The following is a 19,289-nucleotide window of genomic DNA, read 5'->3' on the forward strand; positions in this document are numbered from 1 at the left end:
ATTAAAATGAACAAAGCATTATTGGAGCCCTGTAGACATGACAAAACACGACTATAATCACATTTATACTCTTTTTATTTACAACATATTGCGTAACTGCAGGGTCTTGAGACACATGCTAACTCGCAAACTAGAGAGCTAGCGACCTAAACGGTAGCCTTCAAGTTATTTCCTTTAAACTCAAATAGCCAAAAACTTACCACTTCCACATGGATAGGGAGGATAACTATTAACAGTTATTTAACCTTTAACATAAACATTAATCAAACGTAATAATTTTTTTCTGGGTACATGATACCATACAGCATCCATATCAAACATTAAACTTTCATATCAAGGCGGGGGCCTCAAACTGGTGTCCTGCGGGCCACATTTGGCCCGCGGGCCGCATGTTTGAGACCCCTGCTTTAGATCAATAAGTCCAAAGGAATACAAACGAGACATATTTTATTGATAGATTCAAGTGAAATTAAATAACAATGTGCAAGAAGAATAAACAATGTCAAAATACATTTTAGTCAAAATGTACATAGAAAAAAGGACAACAGATCCACTTGTGAGATCCGCATGCCACTGATTGCCATGTTGACCAGTTTCTGCTAATAAAAACTATTATACTTTATAGCTCAATATTATACAGTAACTGCATTCTTTGCTCTGCGACAACAGATGACGCCGTTATGATTTGTCTGTTCATCTTCATGTACAGCAGCAAAAGCCCACACGTTGCATCATTTTCTGTACAATCACCCTTCGGACTCCACAATAGTCGTACTTGTCAGAGTAGGTTGCTAAAACATGACATAACTTCAAGCAAAAGTCAACTGTTAAAATGGCCTCATCTAACCCTCATCTTTTAGGGTGGATGTTATTTGCACAACATTTCACCATCAACTATTCAACGTATTCTGAAATGAAAACAACATTTGCATATGAAATGTTGTATTAAATTTGACGGCCAAGCATATTATTTGCATTGTGACATTGTGACAGCTTTGCAAGATATGGGAAGTAAATAAAGATAGCTTTGGCAGTGGCGTAGCTTTTCCACGGAACATTCACACCCATATATCCTCAATGGGATTCCCATCTGAGTCATATTGTTGCCATTTTTTTCTTTAGTGTTTCACCACAAGCACCATCCTTATTTTAGGGCCCTGGTAAATGTTGGAACATGATTTAGAACATGCATCTTATGTTCTCCGTTCCACCGGTCTGCCCCCTTCAGGAGTCAAATAGGCGGTGTTAACATCTATTAGCATGTGCTGATTGGCTGCTGGGAACAACCAAGGTTAATGAATTGAAGGGAATGGCTTTGGTTCACATTGTGTTATTGTTGGCTTCTCAAGAGCATCTAGTGTCCACCTGCACTTCGGTTCTCTCCACTCGCCCAGTCCATGCAGATGAATGACAAACTCACAATCATGAAGATGAATCCCAAAGCAGCAAAGCTTGCAGCCTGGAAGGAGACACAACATAGTTGCTTTAAACGACCATCGTTATAGTTGAGTCTACTTCCTTGTATGATAGAAATAACCCAAACCTGAATTTTGGGTCTCGATAGAAAGGGTTCTTGCTCTGATGGAATGATTCGTATGTAAAAGATTCCTGGTAGGATGAAGATGAGGCTGGGGGCTGATGTGGCTCCTGTACAGGAATTATGACGACAAAGATAGTCCAGTTAAATAAGGTTGCCAGAAGCGGAGATGTTTCCGTACTGCAAACGCATACCGATGAGTCCAAAAATGTCGCGGATGGAGGGCACAAAGATGACCAGCAGGTTGACCAAAAAGATGAGGCAGAACGCTATGGCAATGTGTCTGGCCCATTGGAAAGGCTTGTCAGGGCACAAGATCTGGAGGATGGCTCTTCGGATCTAAAGATGAAGGAAGTAAAAACAGGCAAATGTGTCAAATGTATTCATTAGTATCACATTAGGCTGCTCTCTGATGTTTTCAGTGAAATAAGAAGGAGCGGTCTGGGTGGAGTCAAACTGCATGAAGTGTAGAGTTTAAATGATTATTTGTTTTGCTACTGGTTTCTCTGCAATCTTGAAGACTGGGGGAAATATGGTGATGGTGTCTGTAGTTTGCCACAAAATGAGGATCTTCAGCATTATTAACAGCTGTTAATAACGTGTGATACCACATATAAAGTGAAAACTGGAATATTATTTTTTTTGTTGATAATGTATTTTAATGGGCGGCACGGTGGTTGAGTGGTTAGCGCGCAGACTTCACAGCTAGGAGACCAGGGTTCAATTCCACCCTCGGCCATCTCTGTGTGGACTTTGCATGTTCTCCTCCAGTACTCCGGTTCTCTGGGTACTCCGGTTTCCTCCCACATTCCAAAAACATGCTAGGTTAATTGCAGACTCCAAATTGTCCATAGGTATGAATGTGAGTGTGAATGGTTGTTTGTCTATATGTGCCCTGTGATTGGCTGGCCACCAGTCCAGGGTGTAAAAGCGGTAGAAAATGAATGAATGAATGAATATATTTCAATGGGTGGCACGGTGGTCGAGTGGTTAGCGAGCAGACCTCACAGCTGGGAGACCAGGGTTCAATTCCACCCTCAGCCATCTCTGTGTGGAGTTTGCATGTTCTCCCCGTGCATGCGTGGGTTTTCTCCGGGTACTCCGGTTTCCTCCCACATTCCAAAAACATGCTAGGTTAATTGACATCTCCAAATTGTCCATAGGTATGAATGTGAGTGTGAATGGTTGTTTGTCTATATGTGTCCTGTGATTGGCTGGCGACCAGTCCAGGGTGTACCTCGCCTCTCGCCGGAAGACAGCTGGGATAGGCTCCAGCAAAAAGCAGTAGAAAATGAATGAATGAATGAATATATTTTAATGTCTTATTTCCACTGATGAGCAGTCCGGTGGGCCCTGCATTTACATGCGATGAGAGGCGTTCATTTGATTACACTCGGCTCTCACTCCTCTCTTTGCCAGTTGCACCGGTGGGAGGGACGGAGGTGTGGGTGCACCGTGCTGCGCCGCTCATGAAAATTGCAAAGTGAGCTATACACAAACCGTTACCGCGGTGTAAGACTACGAAAATGGAGTCCAATGTGCGCTTCCAATAATGCCTCGCACACTGCCACCACCATGTTGTACTGTATTATCATTCATAGTAGCATATGGATTTAATCTTGTGAGATTTCATCATGTTTGTAACAGATTTTTGGTCTAAATTCTACTTCTGGTAATTGTGTTTTGAAATTGTCTTTTATATAATTAACTATATGAAAATGCAGTCCCTTGAAGGTTTTGATATTTACTTCTAAGTTTTATTTGAATAATTTTGTTGCCACTGGCAGAAGAAGGAGATTTTTTGTGCTAATTTTCTGGTGACCAAAACTGTGGTCTGATAATCCTGTTTGTTTTTGGCTTCATGGTATATATGAGATTAATTTGTGTCTTGGTAGCGTTTGTTGTTGGCCCGTTGATGACTTGCGTTTGCTCATACCTGTCTGTGATTTGTTTTTGCTGGACCTTTTATCCTTTTAAGATAACTAATAACCGTGTGCAAAACGCCTCAATCAGTCCAATGACACACCACACTGAAACTGTGAGGCCTATTCGAAAAGAACATATTAATTACCGACATATTTGACAGCGTCACTATGTACTGCACTCCGAGTGTAGTACACAGCTGCCTTGACAACATTTTCCAGGAGTGAAGCAAGACACCCCACCTCACCTCAGCTAGCATAACAATGCATGCCACTGCATTACGACAATGGGCTCTAATTTCATGGCACAGCTATAACGGCTATATTAGAAAGTGAGGTTTGTTTGTAGTTTTAGGGCAGTTAGTAGTTAGGCGGGCCGTGGGTGGAATAAAATAAAATAAAAACAGAATGAAAACATACAGTTTTGGCTGGAAGCACAAATTCAAGGAAATACAGCTGGAATAGGTGTATATTCTGGAAGATCTAGAAAGTTTTCTGTGCGGGTTATTGTGTGTATCTTGCTCTATAGGAGTCCACAACTCAATACAAAGGGTGAAAAAATTAGTATAATTGGTCCCTAATTGGTGTCGCAATAAATGTGCTCCATGGGGGGGGGGGGGGGGGGGGGGCAAGAAGGAGTGGCGAATAGTTAATCTGGAGTTCAGAGTTGAGTTTCATTTTGCCAGCTGCAACAGTAGAACCGATCCCGTCTAGAATGATGGCGTGGATAAATTCAACGAAAATGGAGCCCAATGTGCGCTTCCAATAATGCCTCACACACTGCCACCACCATGTTGTACCGTATTATCATTCATAGTAGTGATATGGCATATGACTGGATTTAATCTTGTGAGATTTCATCATGTTTTTGTCTAAATTCTACTTCTGGTAATTGTGTTTTGAAATATTTGTCTGTCTTTTGAGTATAATTGGTCCCTAATTGGTCCGTGTGTCGTTATAAATGTGCTCCATAGGGGGGCAAGAAGGCATGGCGAATAGTTAATCTGGAGTTCAGAGTTGAGTTTCATTTTGCCAGCTGCAACAGTAGAACCGATCCCGTCTAGAATGATGGCGTGGATAAATTCAACGAAAATGGAACCCAATGTGCGCTTCCAATAATGCCTCACACACTGCCACCACCATGTTGTACCGTATTATCATTCATAGTAGTGATATGGCATATGACTGGATTTAATCTTGTGAGATTTCATCATGTTTTTGTCTAAATTCTACTTCTGGTAATTGTGTTTTGAAATATTTGTCTGTCTTTTGAGTATAATTGGTCCCTAATTGGTCCGTGTGTCGTTATAAATGTGCTCCATAGGGGGGCAAGAAGGAGTGGTGAATAGTTAATCTGGAGTTCAGAGTTGAGTTTCATTTTGCCAGCTGCAACAGTACAACCGATCCTGTCTAGAATGATGGCGTGGATACATTCAACGAAAATGGGGCGCTTCCAATAATGCCTCACACACTGCCACCACCATGTTGTACCATATTATCATTCATAGTAGTGATATGGCATATGACTGGATTTAATCTTGTGAGATTTCATCATGTTTGTATAGTTTTTTTTGTCTAAATTCTACTTCTGGTAATTGTGTTTTGAAATATTTGTCTGTTTTATGAGTATAATTGGTCCCTAATTGGTGCGTGTGTCGTTATAAATGTGCTCCAAAAGGGGGGGCAAGAAGGAGTGGTGAATAGTTAATCTGGAGTTCAGAGTTGAGTTTCATTTTGCCAGCTGCAACGGTAGAACCGATCCCGTCTAGAATGATGGCGTGGATAAATTCAACTGTATTTCTCACCGGGAAGAGAACCACGGGTACGGTCAAAGTGACAGCCATCAGCACGGCCAGGCGCACACAAAGGATCAGGACATCCAGAGCATCCACACGAATGTAAGTGTGCAACAACTCGGACTCCACAGCACCTATAGGGAGAGAAAAACAAACACCCCCTTGACACCCTGCTCATTCATCATGCTGTGAAATGTACGTGTGTATTAACGTGACAACAAGTGGGTCATTCATTTGGAAGGGTTTCAAGGTCATCTTTGAGTCTTACCATAGAAGGTGAGGTAGCCAAAAAGGGCTGTTAGCAGGTACATGATAAACATGGCCAGGATGGAAATGTTGGCAACATTCTGCATACGCTTCTTGGTGGCACTGGCATCGAGCAGACAATCGGAGGTTTAATTTTAAGCTCAATTTGAGTGTGAATAATAACGATGTCTTACTCTCTTAGCTCGGTGTAGATGGGTAGCACCTCCGGGTGGCAGACAAACGCAAAAGCCAGAATCGGGATGGTGTACGCCGTCTAAAAAGCCATTCATGCCAATGCTTATATTGTATATTTTTAACTTATTTTTAACTTATTTTTAACTCACTTGTGAATTGATGGTGAATAGCCTGGCATCACAGAAGACGTCATCCTCCTCACTGGCTGTGAGGTTGTCATAAACGAGATGCATCGATGATGATGTGTTATGATGACTGTCCAGTGGACAAGGGATGTTGAATTTCTTATAAATCACCTTTGGAAGAGCATCCCATTATTAGTGATACGTTGCGTACTTAATAGAAAGCTTGTTTTGTTACTCAAGAGACTTACCGAAAAAAGGAAAAACACCATGCAAGAAAGGGAGAAGCCACTTGTATAACCCAAATAACCTGCAGGGTAACAATATCATGAACTGATAAATGATCAACGCACCGCTATGTGTTATTTGAACTTAGTTTATAATATGAAATGCTGCACAAATGGACGTGATGTGTAGAAAATGTGATGACAGGATGCAAAAACATACCGAGTTGTTTCATGAGTGCAAGAGGAAGGATGATGGCAACACTAACAATGATGATCAAATAGTTTCCATTCAAGAACCACTCTCTAGGAGACAGCCATATAAAAAATAAACATGGAAACAAAATCAGTGCATCAATCTGGACCGAAAGAGTACCGAAACATCTTCGCTGTACTCACCCAGTGTTTTCCTGTTTGCCCAGAAAAGCCTGAATGACCAGAGGGAGCTCAGACTTGACAATAAAGAGGTAGCTGGACATTGCTGCAAAAAAAAAAAAAAAATCCTTTATGTTATTTTACCAAAAAGGAGTTCAAATGAAAAAAACGCTATACCTCCAATGTTGTGTACTGTGATGACAACGGCAGCCAAAAGTTTCCCCGCAGGACCAAAAGCTCTGTTTCCAAGCTGCTCATATGCTCGGATGCCTGAAAAAAAAAACCAAAGCTTGTAAATTTAAGCCAGTTACATGTCGGAAAACCTGCATGTGCTCTTCTTACCGACAACGCCTGCGCTTTTCAGCAGGAGGTGGATTGAGTATGCAGAAAGAATGGCAATGAAAATCAACAGGATTCTGAAAGACAGAAACACAAATGGACACAAGAGTTGAGACCAAAATTATTATTTTTTTAATTAAGAAAGTTAAAGTAATAAGTGATAAGAAAAAGACACAAAAAAGTTGCAATTAACTTTACGAAGATTTGCTATTAATATATGAATTAATTGCATCCTGGCAATTTATTTATTTTAGTTATTTCCATTTGTACATTTCATGAAGGAAAGGTGTATTGTGGCAAATACTTTAATAATAATAATACTTACTTAAATGTTCCGAATTAGGCTTCTTTTTTTACTCATAAACATTTAGAATTTAAAACTAGTATCATAAATAAACAAATCTTATTTTGAGCTGAAACTGTGTCAGTGTGAGAGGTCTCACTCGCTCACATTTTGTATTTGCTGAACGTTTGTAGGCTAAAATGATAATAATAAAGAAAAAATAGTAATAAAAAAAAATATGCTTGCTGATAGTTCCGAAATTTATAGTCTTTTACATAAAATTTGATGCAATTATTGTTGTACAGGGTCAGGCAAAAATTATCTGACACATTTGCGGGTTAAATTAAAGGCAAAGTAAAGAAACAAAAGCATGTTTTTATTTTTGAAAAGTACATATAATGCCATTTTTTTTCATATAACGCCATTTTGCAAGAAAAATAGTCATACAAAAATATGCTTGCTGACTCTATTGTTTTGAAATAATAACCCATAGTTCCGAAATTGATATTCTTTTACATAAAATTTGATGTAATTATTTTTGTACAGGGTCAGGCAAAATGATCTGACACATTTGCGGGTTAAATAAAAGGCAAATAAAGTAAAGAAACAAAAAAGTGTTTTTATTTTCGAAAAGTACATATAATGCCATTTTTTTTCATATAACGCCATTTTGCAAGAAAAATAGTAATACAAAAATATGCTTGCTGACTCTATTGTTTTGAAATAATAACCCATAGTTCCGAAATTGATATTCTTTTACATAAAATTTGATGTAATTATTTTTGTACAGGGTCAGGCAAAATGATCTGACACATTTGCGGGTTAAATAAAAGGCAAAGTAAAGAAACAAAAAAGTGTTTTTATTTTCGAAAAGTACATATAATGCCATTTTTTTTTCATATAACGCCATTTTGCTTATTTTGCCTGACCCTGTAGTCGCACATCAAATTGTTTACCACAAAGAGATTTCCCCTACTTATTATAGATAAAAATGTATTCCTATCTGCGATTAAATGTGATTAATTGTGAGTTAACTACGAACAAAATTTGATTAATCGCGATCAAATATTTTACTCGATTCACAGCCTATCGTGATACATCCCAAAAATATAGTAAGACTGTATATGCTAAGGTCCATATCGACCAACCCTAGTATGAATGAACTGTTTTGGGCTTAACGTTCTTATGTCACATAAAAGGGTGCTTAGTTTGTAAATTAATGTTGAAAACTTGATAATGTCCGATTCCACAACAACCTTATACCCCCCCCCCCCCCCCCCACCACCACCACCACCACGGGATAGCACACGGCTGATCCAGGCAAGCGTGTGTTGGATCTGATCACTACAGGCTATATTTAACCGCTTAAATCAGATTTAGGGAAGCTCTCTGTGTGTGTGTGTGTGTGTGTGTGTGTGTGAGTGACAGAGAGAGAGAGAGAGAGAGAGAGAGAGAGAGAGAGAGAGAGGGAGAGAAAGAGAGCTCAAATGTGCAATCAGATAGATCAGGCCCTCATGCTGCAGAACATGTATACGTTTCACCTACACGCCGTGAGGTTCCACCCACGCAAATTCACAATCACTTGGAGTTGAACAAACATGTGCCAACACTCAGAGAGATGATTGGATGAATGCAAACACCAACAAATGGGACTCCTACCTCTTAAAGTATCATTTTTTAAATTGCTTGAAAAAGTGGTGTAGAAAGTCTTCACATAAAAGTGAAACCAAAAAGGCTTTGTGACTAAATACGCTGTAATAAACACTTATACACACTCGCTTCTTAGGTGTCTATACTTACATAAAAAGAATGATTCCGGTGTTGGACATCGCAAAAGCCAGTCCCAGAATTCCACTTCCCATTATAGCGTTACTGAGGTTAAAAATCGACATTCCGAAGGAGGTCTTCCCCTCGAACTGTACCAAATGGAGATAATACAGAACGATTAGTGAACGAATTGAATAGTTCAAACCCGTTAGTAAGAACAACTCACATCTGTGAAGTGGGTTTCTTTTTTGGCACCACCAGCTTTATGAGGCAGGAACTCCTCATGCTCAGCCATGGCGTCCAGGCCATCAAACCTACAAAGACAATAAAGCCCAACATGAATGCATTGCATGAATGCACTAGAACAGTGAAATATTTATGAATATGTTGAAATGCATATGTAAGTAATGTGTAATTGTTGTGCTATGTGAGATTCATTCATTCATTTTCTACCGCTTTTTCCTCACGAGGGTCGCGGGGTCTCATCCCAGCTGTCTTTCAGGCGAGAGGCGGGGTACACCCTGGACTGGTCGCCAGCCAATCACAGGGCACATATAGACAAACAACCATTCACACTCACATTCATACCTATGGACAATTCGGAGTCGCCAATTAACCTAGCATGTTTTTTTGGAATGTGGGAGGAAACCGGAGTACCCGGAGAAAACCCACGCATGCACGGGGAGAACATGCAAACTCCACACAAAGATGTGCCGAGGATGGAATTGAACCCTGGTCTCCTAGCTGTGAGGTCTGCGCGCTAACCACTAGACCACCGTGCCGCCCGCTATGTGAGATCTTGAATGCAAATATAAACATTAGACATTTAGACGTAGTTGTGGTTTAATTGTCTAGATTGTCTAGATTGGAGCATACGATGATAAGAAGTCCAAACGTGATGCCCCATGAGCAAGGCACCATCACTTTCCTCCTAAAAAGCTACTCACCCGTCATCTCGACTGTGTCCATTCATCTTCTGAAGCTCCATTCCGATGAAGTCTGTGTAGACTCGGTAGATTGATGAAATAATCTCTTCAAGAGAGAAAAATATTGAATATTTCATGTTTTTTCTTTGGTTAAGAGATTAAGATTAAGATTAAGATATGCCTTTATTCGTCCCTCAGTGGGGAAATTTGTATTACACAGCAGCAAGAGAACAGAATCAGTTAAGCAGTACAAAATACACAATATAGAAAAATAAACAATATAAACAACCCAAGTATTAACAAAATCAACAGTTTTACCCAGAGTTATATACAATACAGTATGTAGATAATATGAAACGAGATGAGATATATGACCAGTCTATACACTGAGATCTTGCTAGTGAGTTAATATGAGAGTTAATATACGGCTATAGTGCATATACTGGAACAACCGGCACACAAGAAGCATCAGTTATGATATGTTGAGTGAACGCAAAGTAGTAAAGGCTGCGTTGACGCGTACGCGCACACATTTTTGTTTTTTTGTTTTTGTCTCCTTTGATCTGACTGGTTCAGAAATTCCTTGGCAAACATACGCTTTCTGATTCCAGTATCAGCACACCGTGGCTGTTTGAAGATCATGTCCCTGCGATGTGCTTTATGTCCACATAAAGCTGCTAAGGCAGGGGTCTCAAACCCCAAATGTTTGAGGCCCCCCCGCCTTGATATGAAAGTTTAATGTTAGTGCGGCCCGCGCAAATTTGATATGGATGCTGTATGGTATCATGTACCCAGAAAAAATTATTATGTTTGATTAATGTTCATGTTAAAGGTTAACTGTTAATAGTTATCCTCCCTATCTGTGTGGAAGTGGTAAGTTTTTGGCTATTTAAGTTGAAAGGAAATTACTTGAAGGCTACCGTTTAGGTCGCTAGCTCTCTAGTTTGCGAGTTAGCATGTGTCTCAAGACCCTGCAGTTGCGCAATATGTTGTAAATAAAAAGAGTATAAATGTGACTATAGTCGTGTTTTGTCATGTCTACAGGGCTCTAATAATGCTTTGTTCATTTTAATCTGAAAAGAATAATTTGTCTACCCACCAACTATATGTGGTTTCTTAAGTTTTTATTATTTGCTGTTTTATTATTATTATTATATTTATTTATTAGTGATTGATTTTCTTTATTCTTGATTTGTTTATTTATTTTTCATCTTATTTTGTGCAGAAAAATAAAAATTAAGATTGTAGAAAATCGGAACTGAAGCACTGAAAAAGTTTGTATTTTTTCTGTTTTTAATAAATGCATTTTTTTTTTTTTTTAGAAAACCTGATGCGGCCCAGCCTTGCCCAGACCCTAGCTCCAGTGGCCCCCAGGTAAATTAAGTTTGAGACCCCTGTGCTAAGGAAAGACCGAAGAGGAGTGTATAGGTCTGTGCTCCTGCCACAGGGTCATGAGATACTTTCTTCAGGTCACAGAGACGCCTTCAGGATTCTCACATGACCCGATAAGCAAGTGTTAAACAACACTGTGTAAATACCAGACAATTTTCCTCATAAAACACAAAGCTTTTCTTTCACTTCTTCACCACTCATAGAAATCCAGACGACCATACGCTGATATTTCGATACAAATAATTGTTATGTAAAAATGCACTGATCACATCACTGGGAAAAAACTAAAAAAAAAAGAAAAACAATACTACAATGTGTTAATAAGAGATCCATTCTATTACATGTGAATGATAAAAGTATATAGTAAGAGTACAAGTGTTACTACCACAACTATTATGGCTCCCGGTTCCCACATGGGTCTGTCTGATGCAAGACTGGCTCACTATTGACAGTTACTCCCTCCACTCCCTTCTTCAAAACGTACAACACAAGGACATGGAAGGAAGCCGCTTACCGTGGCGTGAAAGAATGCAGTCTTCTTTTCCTTTCCGCTAATAAAAGTCCTGGAAAAAAACGTAGAGAAAGAATCCTTGTGCTCAGCTTTCAGACTATTCCTGTGTGTAATTATTTCTTCAGACCCAGGAGTCACTCCAGGGGCTGTGTTGGAGGAGCAAGGAGAGAGTGAGGGAGATTAGACTGGGGAGGGAGTAAAGGGGAAAGGGAACACCCATCGTTATTAACCCTTTGTTTCAACTACAGGTAGCGTTTTCTAAGTGTGCACAGACGGTGACGGTGACGGCTTCGCTCACCAGGTGTCTTCATTCAGAAGGTGTCAACACCCGGCCGGGGGAACTTGAATATTCATTCAGAGCTGCATTACAAGTCAGTCAACCACACACAAGGGCAGCCATTACTGTGTCATTTGTGTGTAGAGGAGGGGCAAAGCAGGTGTCACCTGAGGTGGGCTACTAACAGATACTTCTCTTCCAAGTCACGGTGGTGCTAATTGGTTAAGCAGATAAATGCTTATTTAAGGTTGCCAGCATGTGATTGTGCTTACGGCTGGAAAGAAGTTATCATGGAGGTAAGTCCCTGACGTGACACGAGAGGAGAGTATATTTACTGAATACGCACGGAGGAACATTCAAGAAGAACGTTTTTTTTTTTTTTACAAAACAGGAGGTGGGGTGAGGAAGGAGATTTCAGTTGGCTGATAAAGTCGAGTTTTGTCCGAACGCCCAAGAAACACCCATTAGTATTATCTCAGCATGGCAGTAATCCTTCACTGGAACATGTGTCTTCATGCAGCAGTCCACTGCTAGGCTGCAACTGATGATTACTTTATGGTTGTTTTGGTTAGAATACCAACCAAACACAACCAGTTAGTGGTTTTGGGCTGCAACTTATCCGAAAATGGGCTCAATGTCAACCACTGTTTTCCCAAGGGGCTGCACGTTGGTCGAGTGGCCACACAGCTAAGGTTCGATTCCCGCTCGAGCAGTTTGGAGTTTGTATGTTCTCCCCGTGCATGCAAGGTTTTTCTCCGGGTACTCCGGTTTCCTCCCACATTCCAAAAACATGCTAGGTTAATTAGCGACTCCAAATTGTCCATAGATATGAATGTGAGTGTGAATGGTTGTTTGTCTATATGTGCCCTGTGATTGGCTAGCGACCAGTCCAGGGTGTACGCGCCCTCTCGCCCGAAGACAGCTGGGATGACTAAAGGCATATCTTATCTTAAATTCCAAAATAAACTAAACTAAACTAAACTAAACTAAAATAAAATAAAATAAAATAAAAAAATAAAATAAATAAAATAAAATAAATAAAATAAAATAAAATAAAATGACAGCTGGGATAGGCTCCAGCACCCCCGCGACCCTCGTGAGAAAAAGCAGTAGAAAATGAATAAACTAAACTAAACTAAACTAAACTAAACTAAACTAAACTAAACTAAACTAAACTAAACTAAACTAAACTAAACTAAACTAAACTAAACTAAAATAAAATAAAATAAAATGAATGAATATTATTTTTTAACAATAATTATAATAATAATAAATAAAATATTCACATTTGAGAGACTGAAATCAAAGGATATTCACATTTTTTAAATAAAAAAAAACGACGTTTTAAATATCGAAATTGTTGTCAATTAATCAGATAATTGATTCATCATTGATTCATCAATAAATCGTTCCAGTCCACTGTAATGCCTTTATATATTATAGCTCTAATATGTTTACCTTATTTCAATTCTTCGTCACCCTTTGTCACCAAACTCAAATATCTGATAGGCAAAGTGCAGTTTCAATTTGAGGTTCCTAATAATACTGTGCCAGCACAAAAAAAAAACTTTAACCAATTTTTCAGGAACAATAAGACTGGGATAGACACCACCATACCCCCTTGACCCTACTGAGGTCAAGGTCAAGGTTGTCATTATGTTATAGATCTGAGGAATTCAGTTGAACTGATTCATTCATTCAAACAATAAGTTACTTTATTTTTGTTAGATTTTTTTTGTTTGCCCAGGCAAAGAGAGATTTCATTTGATGATAGCACACACAGATGGCGGAGAGATTCCTCACCGTGTGACCTTTTTGACACATAATCAGCTTAATTTAACATACCATCTATTTTTATACACGGGTTATTCAAAACCTCATGTGCTGTATTTGTCTTTGGTCTCGGCCAAATGGTGTCTGAATATTGAGACAGCAGAGTCGGTTTCTTGACTTTCTCGTCCAACAAACGGTGAGCCGTCTTAAGGCAAAAAGTTATAGGATAAAAGAACATCAATGAACTTCTACTTCTCAGCTGTAATACGAGAGTAAGAGAGTCGAGAGAAGGCGGCAATTGTTTTGCGTGAAGACATTTCCTGTCATGTCACATGTTTATTAGCCCAGGGGGTACACATGATACTCAGCTACTTGCAGGGATCACATTTTCTCTTAGTTTTAGTTTTAGTGTGGAATAATAAGATCTCATTACCGAGACACTGAGCAGAAATTGTGATGAAGCTCCAATGCTGCCTACAGCTGGTAGAATCTATCAAAAGAAAATTCCTATCAGGGAGCCTTATAGTATCTGCAGGTCACTACAGTGCCATCTGTAGGAAACACACTAAGATGCAGCAGGATCGGGTAAAAAAAAAAAAATTATATAAAAAATTACATTATGAAAGCCACCATCCTTGTTGGGTATCAATACAAAATTGATCCACAGATCCAGTTACACTATTATTTGTTTAAATGTACAATGTAGTACTGAGTACTGACATTGTCAGACCTAAGTATCAGTATTATCTTTGTCAAGGTTCTCGCATTAGAACTCTTTACATTGCGCAATATACCCAATATTGATAATTTCTAAGATCAATATTCATCCGATCCATTTTCAATGCCGCTTATTACTACTATTATTACTTATTAAGGGTTGTGGGGTATGCTGGAGCCTATCCCAGCTAATTTTGGGTGAGAGGCATTTTATTTCATTTCATTTTATTTATTTTCATTCGTTCATTCATTCATTCATTCATTTTCTACCGCTTTTCCTCACGAGGGTCGCGGGGGTGCTGGAGCCTATCCCAGCAAATTTTGGGCGAGAGGCGTTTTATTTTATTTCATTTTATTTGATTTATTTTCATTCATTTTCTACCGCTTTTCTTCACGAGGGTCGCGGGGGTGCTGGAGCCTATCCCAGCTGTCTTCGGGCGAGAGGCGGGGTACACCCTAGATTGGTCGCCAGCCAATCACAGGGCACATATATGTAGACAAACAACCATTCACACTCACATTCATACCTATGGACAATTTGGAGTCGCCAATTAACCTAGCCTGTTTTTTTGGAACGTGGGAGGAAACCGGAGTACCCGGAGAAAACGTTTAACTCTATTGGTGCGTGGATCGGAGCGGTCAAAATACCAGTCAGTACAAACTGCTTAGGTTGGGATAGGCTCCAGCATCCAACTAGAAAATGGATGGATGCACTTCTGCCACCGAGTGGCTATTTTAATGGCGTTAAAATTGCTCTCAAGCCTAATCCATTGATGAGGAGTTACATTAGCACCTCCTTTAGCTTCTTGGGTTTTATAAAAATATACAACTACATCTATAGTATCAACTGAGTTAAACTGAATTTTGGAGTGACCTTTTATTGTGGCCAACCTTTGGCACTATACTTTATTCTGACAAAAAAAAGAAACAGCTGAAACAACAGAAAAGTGGAGTCTTTTGTTATTTCCCCCTGTCAACCCACACAAAGAAATTACACCGAGCGTCTGGGTTGGCGGCGTGCCCCTGAGGACGGGAGCACACAAAGAACTGTCGGCCCATGTTGGGCCCCTCCTTCTTAACAGTACGCAACACACAGGGTTCGCCATGAACCTTGCAAGCGGGTGGCGGGGGCGGCCCGTGAAGGACAGACTTCCAAAACAGTAACGAAGCTCCTTTGCTGCCGCGTGGGTTTGATGTTTGTGTGCGAAAGACTTCAGTTTGTGTCCTCTCCTGTTTGTCTGGCGCGGCGATGTCGTCTGGCGTGTTGTCGATCTGTGGTAAAACATCACGCACCAGCTCAGGGCGGTCAGGTTTGAATAGGCCATCCTTAATTGGTGGTGCGTTGACGGAATCTTTGGGGGAGCTAAGTTGATTTTTGGGTTTAAAAAAGGCAAGAAGATTGCCCTGCGGCTTTGAGGGAGCCTTAACTGTTTTGGCCTTTTTGGTTTTCGGGACAGCAGATTCAATGCTCATGGTGCGTTTGGTACCGGAGCTATTCCCTGCTGCGGGTGTATTTATGTTCTCCCTTCTTTCCGCTTCTTCTTGAGATCCGGGTAAAGCATCCCTTGACTTTTGGTCCACTTTAACAAAAAAGCGTGACAGTTTCTGCTGCTTGCCTGCAAACTCCGGCAGATAGCAGGTAGAAAGAGGTGGGGGCCTGGAGCTGGGCAGCACAGAGCACCTGAGTGCCCCCCACACGGGACAATGGTCCGAGCCCTCCACCTCCGGCATGATGTCGGCTTCTGCAAACTGCTCCCGTGTGAGCTGATAATCTGCAAAGATGTAGTCAATGCGTGTTCCGTAGTTGGTCTGGCGTGCCCCCGTGAGAGTGGACCAGCACGTGAAGGCCCCGGTGCGAGTTGGATGGAAATAGCGAAAGGTGTCAACAAACTGTCCGCCATGGAGGACATCTGTTGTTGATTCAGACGCTTTGTCATCCCTTAAGAAGCCGTTAAGCCATTTCCTACCGGGGTTGTCCTCAAAGTCATTCTGAGGCGAGAGAGGAAAACTATTATTCCTTATTTCATATACAGTAAAGTCTCGTTATATCGATATTCTCGGGAGTCGGAAAAAATACCGATATAACCGGACTATCCATATATCCGATCCTGCGCCGAACTGCATTAAAAGTGGGCGGATCGTTGATATGGCATGTAATTTTCTCCTTGAGTTCATGGATTGTGTATCTAGCATGCTTTTGTACTACAATACATTTTGTACTACAGTAAATAAAAATAAACTTACGCTGTAGTGATTACCGGTTACCGGGACATAATTCACCCCGGAACTATCGATACGGAAGGTGTTGCCACCCGGAGGGGTAGGCGCGAGGGACGGGTGTTTTCCGCTATGTGTGCTGCACTCTGGTGGTGGAAGTGTGAAAAATAAAGTTGACTGGAAGCAGCCGTTCGCCGTGTTCTTTTTTGGTATTGAAATCCTTAAGCAAAGATTGATTTAAGCTGCTTTTGTATCGATATAAGCAGACCAAATTGGCTGGCGGGAGATGAAAAGGGCATCCTAGTAACCGGATTATCATAATAACCGTGTATCGTACTAACGGAGCTAATTATATCATAAAAGACTAGAAATTTGCCGGGAAATGAAAATAGTATCGTAATAAGTAGTAATTCGTTTCAACTGAAATCGATATAACGAGACTTTACTGTATTGTGTAATATGAGCTGTTTCAAATATTTACAGTTTGAAGCTATTTAGTGTGAATATAGTTTGTTGAAACTACGGAGAAATGGAAAGTTGAGCATTACAGCAAAATGGACTCTTATTTTCTGTATTTTTTCTGTATATGTATATTTGTATACTCTAGGTCAGGGGTGGGCAAACTGCGGCCCGGGGGCCACATGCGGCCCACCAAGTGTTTGAATCCGGCCCGCCAGTTGCTTTCTAAGTATTTCAACTTTTAACATAAAAACTGGCCACATGACTTGCAAGTGGAATGTCTTATTTAGTTAAAAAAAACAACAAAAAAACTAAACAAAACTGTCAAATGAAATGACATAGTTTGATGTGGTCTGATGTTTAAAGTGCTCCTGAAAAAAGGGATATGAGAACATACAGCTGATAGTATAACACTTTTACACATAAAATTAGACAAATAATTCAAGGAAAATTATAAGCATAAAATAGTGTGTGTGTGTGTGTGTGTTAAATATATGTTCTGGCCCCCCCCCCCCCCAATTTTGTTAACTCAATGTGGCCCACGAGTCAAAATATTTGCCCACCCCTGCTCTAGGTTCAAACAGTTTGATACAAATACATGTATTTTTTGCACCCTAAATATTATATATACACACACAGTATAGTATATATATATATGTCAATATATAGACAATCTAATCTTATACTTACAATTTCACTGGGGTCACAGTGGTCAATTGGGCGATGAGACGTATTTACATCCCCCAAAACAATGACATGGCTAGAAAACAGGACAGAGTTACAATGTAAACATTAAGTTCATAAATTGTACAATAACCCATCTTGAAGCGACACAGTGTGTACATTAGCATTAAAGCTACAGACACACAAAATGACGTGTTGGCAGAACAGTAGCTAATTACTAGTTTTAAGTTATTGTTATTAGTAGCAAATTACTGTTTACACTGTACATTGTTCATATTTGATGTCATCTATTTATTCTCCACATTATTATTTATTATTATAAGGGAGCCAGGCAACGACATTTTGTTGGTAATTTCAGTGCTGTGTTATTGCTTGTAAAATTTCCAAAATTAGCATTTGGGGCAACACACTTTTAATGAAGTATTGTTTTAAAATAGTATAATATTGGACGTGTGTATTATTATTTCAGATACATATATGTGTGGTAAATTAAACAGATGAACATAGGACAATAATACCTCACCTCCCCTTTTTCAGTATAGCCTCAGCTCGGCTCTGCAGCAGCTTGTAGAACTGCAGTTTGAACTGTTTTCTCTCTGGCTTCTCGGGGTCAGCACGGGGACAGTAAACATTTATAACCGTAACCGTACTCGACTGTGTTTTGTCCGAACACCTGCAAGAATCAGCAAAAATAAAAAGCAAACACAGACATCGATATATACTGTACATCCAATGGCGTTTTCTTACTGGACTCTGTGTTGTGTGATGACAGCTCGTCCTTCCTTGTCTAAAAGCTGCAACTCCTCATCAGTAAACTCAGAGTGGTCACCGTAGCAACCAATGGCCCCCTCATGATTGGTCAGTAAACCAGTGAGCCCCTCCTCAGCAGCAAACGGTGTAGCACTCTCTTTACAGTAAGTAGCAACCCCTGTGAAAAGCAAGTCGAAGGTCCTGGTTAATACATAAAAAAAAAAACATTCGAAGACACAACATAAAAATTGTTTCAAAGATGAAAAACCTGAGTAGCCGCTGCGTCCTCGACTGAAACTGAAATAGGAGTTGTAACCATCTACGATGGCGGTTCTTTCATCCAGCAGGTCTCCTTGGAGTTAAAATAAAACAAAGTTACTGTGGTACTAAATTTGATGTGTTAATGAACCCGGCTTTAATAGTCAAAATACTTACTTGTCACTTTGGTCTCCTGGACACATATAATATCCGCATCCAGTGCATCGAGTGTCTTTTTAATTGCGCATCTGAATGTTCGTATTCCATTTATATTCCAGGTGGCAATCTTCATTGTGTATAAATGTAGAAATCTGCACACTGTCAGGATCGCAAAACCTTGTGCACACGCGGAAGTACGCCGGAAGTGGGGGATGTTCAGGCGGATGTATATTTCGTGTTTTTTTTTTACATATTTTTAATTAAAACATTAGTACTATGGTATATTTTTGTCTTACAAATAATTAGGCTACAGAAATAATATACTATGGCCACATTTATGAACAACGTAAGAAAACAACA

The 19,289-nt window shown here is 39.9% G+C and overlaps 2 protein-coding genes across 2 annotated transcripts; both read right to left on the reverse strand.

The window, feature by feature from the left end:
• Positions 1–430: 430 nt before the first annotated feature.
• LOC131104163 (sodium-coupled neutral amino acid transporter 3-like) lies at positions 431–11,883 on the reverse strand. The gene is made up of 16 exons (XM_078796858.1): positions 11,639–11,883; positions 9,754–9,838; positions 9,033–9,120; positions 8,840–8,955; positions 6,760–6,833; positions 6,595–6,687; positions 6,442–6,523; positions 6,266–6,348; positions 6,070–6,128; positions 5,846–5,992; positions 5,696–5,775; positions 5,524–5,624; positions 5,265–5,389; positions 1,732–1,876; positions 1,544–1,647; positions 431–1,459 (listed from the first exon to the last, which is right to left on the reverse strand). The coding sequence occupies exons 2-16, from the start codon at positions 9,792–9,794 to the stop codon at positions 1,355–1,357; spliced, it is 1,443 nt and encodes a 480-aa protein (XP_078652984.1). The 5' UTR covers positions 9,795–9,838; positions 11,639–11,883; the 3' UTR covers positions 431–1,354.
• A 3,173-nt stretch (positions 11,884–15,056) lies between these two features.
• On the reverse strand, positions 15,057–19,134 carry apex2 (APEX nuclease (apurinic/apyrimidinic endonuclease) 2). Its single transcript, XM_058051507.2, has 6 exons — positions 18,948–19,134; positions 18,781–18,864; positions 18,510–18,690; positions 18,286–18,435; positions 17,769–17,838; positions 15,057–16,391 (listed from the first exon to the last, which is right to left on the reverse strand). The coding sequence occupies exons 1-6, from the start codon at positions 19,060–19,062 to the stop codon at positions 15,363–15,365; spliced, it is 1,629 nt and encodes a 542-aa protein (XP_057907490.2). The 5' UTR covers positions 19,063–19,134; the 3' UTR covers positions 15,057–15,362.
• Positions 19,135–19,289: the final 155 nt, after the last annotated feature.

This window comes from Doryrhamphus excisus, linkage group LG15, assembly GCF_037039965.1.
Source record: "Doryrhamphus excisus strain RoL-2023G ecotype Guam linkage group LG15, RoL_Dexc_Guam_v1.1, whole genome shotgun sequence".
Classification (NCBI taxonomy): domain Eukaryota; kingdom Metazoa; phylum Chordata; class Actinopteri; order Syngnathiformes; family Syngnathidae; genus Doryrhamphus; species Doryrhamphus excisus.

Coding starts and splice junctions, on each gene's coding strand:
- apex2 (XM_058051507.2), bottom strand. CDS start 19,062: ATGAAGATTGCCACCTGGAATATAAATGGAATACGAACATTCAGATGC. Junction 18,436..18,509: donor ATCACACAACACAGAGTCCA/GTAAGAAAACGC, acceptor TGATTCTTGCAG/GTGTTCGGACAAAACACAGT. Junction 16,392..17,768: donor ACTGTGACCCCAGTGAAATT/GTAAGTATAAGA, acceptor CTCTCGCCTCAG/AATGACTTTGAGGACAACCC.
- LOC131104163 (XM_078796858.1), bottom strand. CDS start 9,794: ATGGAGCTTCAGAAGATGAATGGACACAGTCGAGATGACGG. Junction 8,956..9,032: donor AAGAAACCCACTTCACAGAT/GTGAGTTGTTCT, acceptor CATTTGGTACAG/TTCGAGGGGAAGACCTCCTT. Junction 6,524..6,594: donor CACAGTACACAACATTGGAG/GTATAGCGTTTT, acceptor TTTTTTTTGCAG/CAATGTCCAGCTACCTCTTT.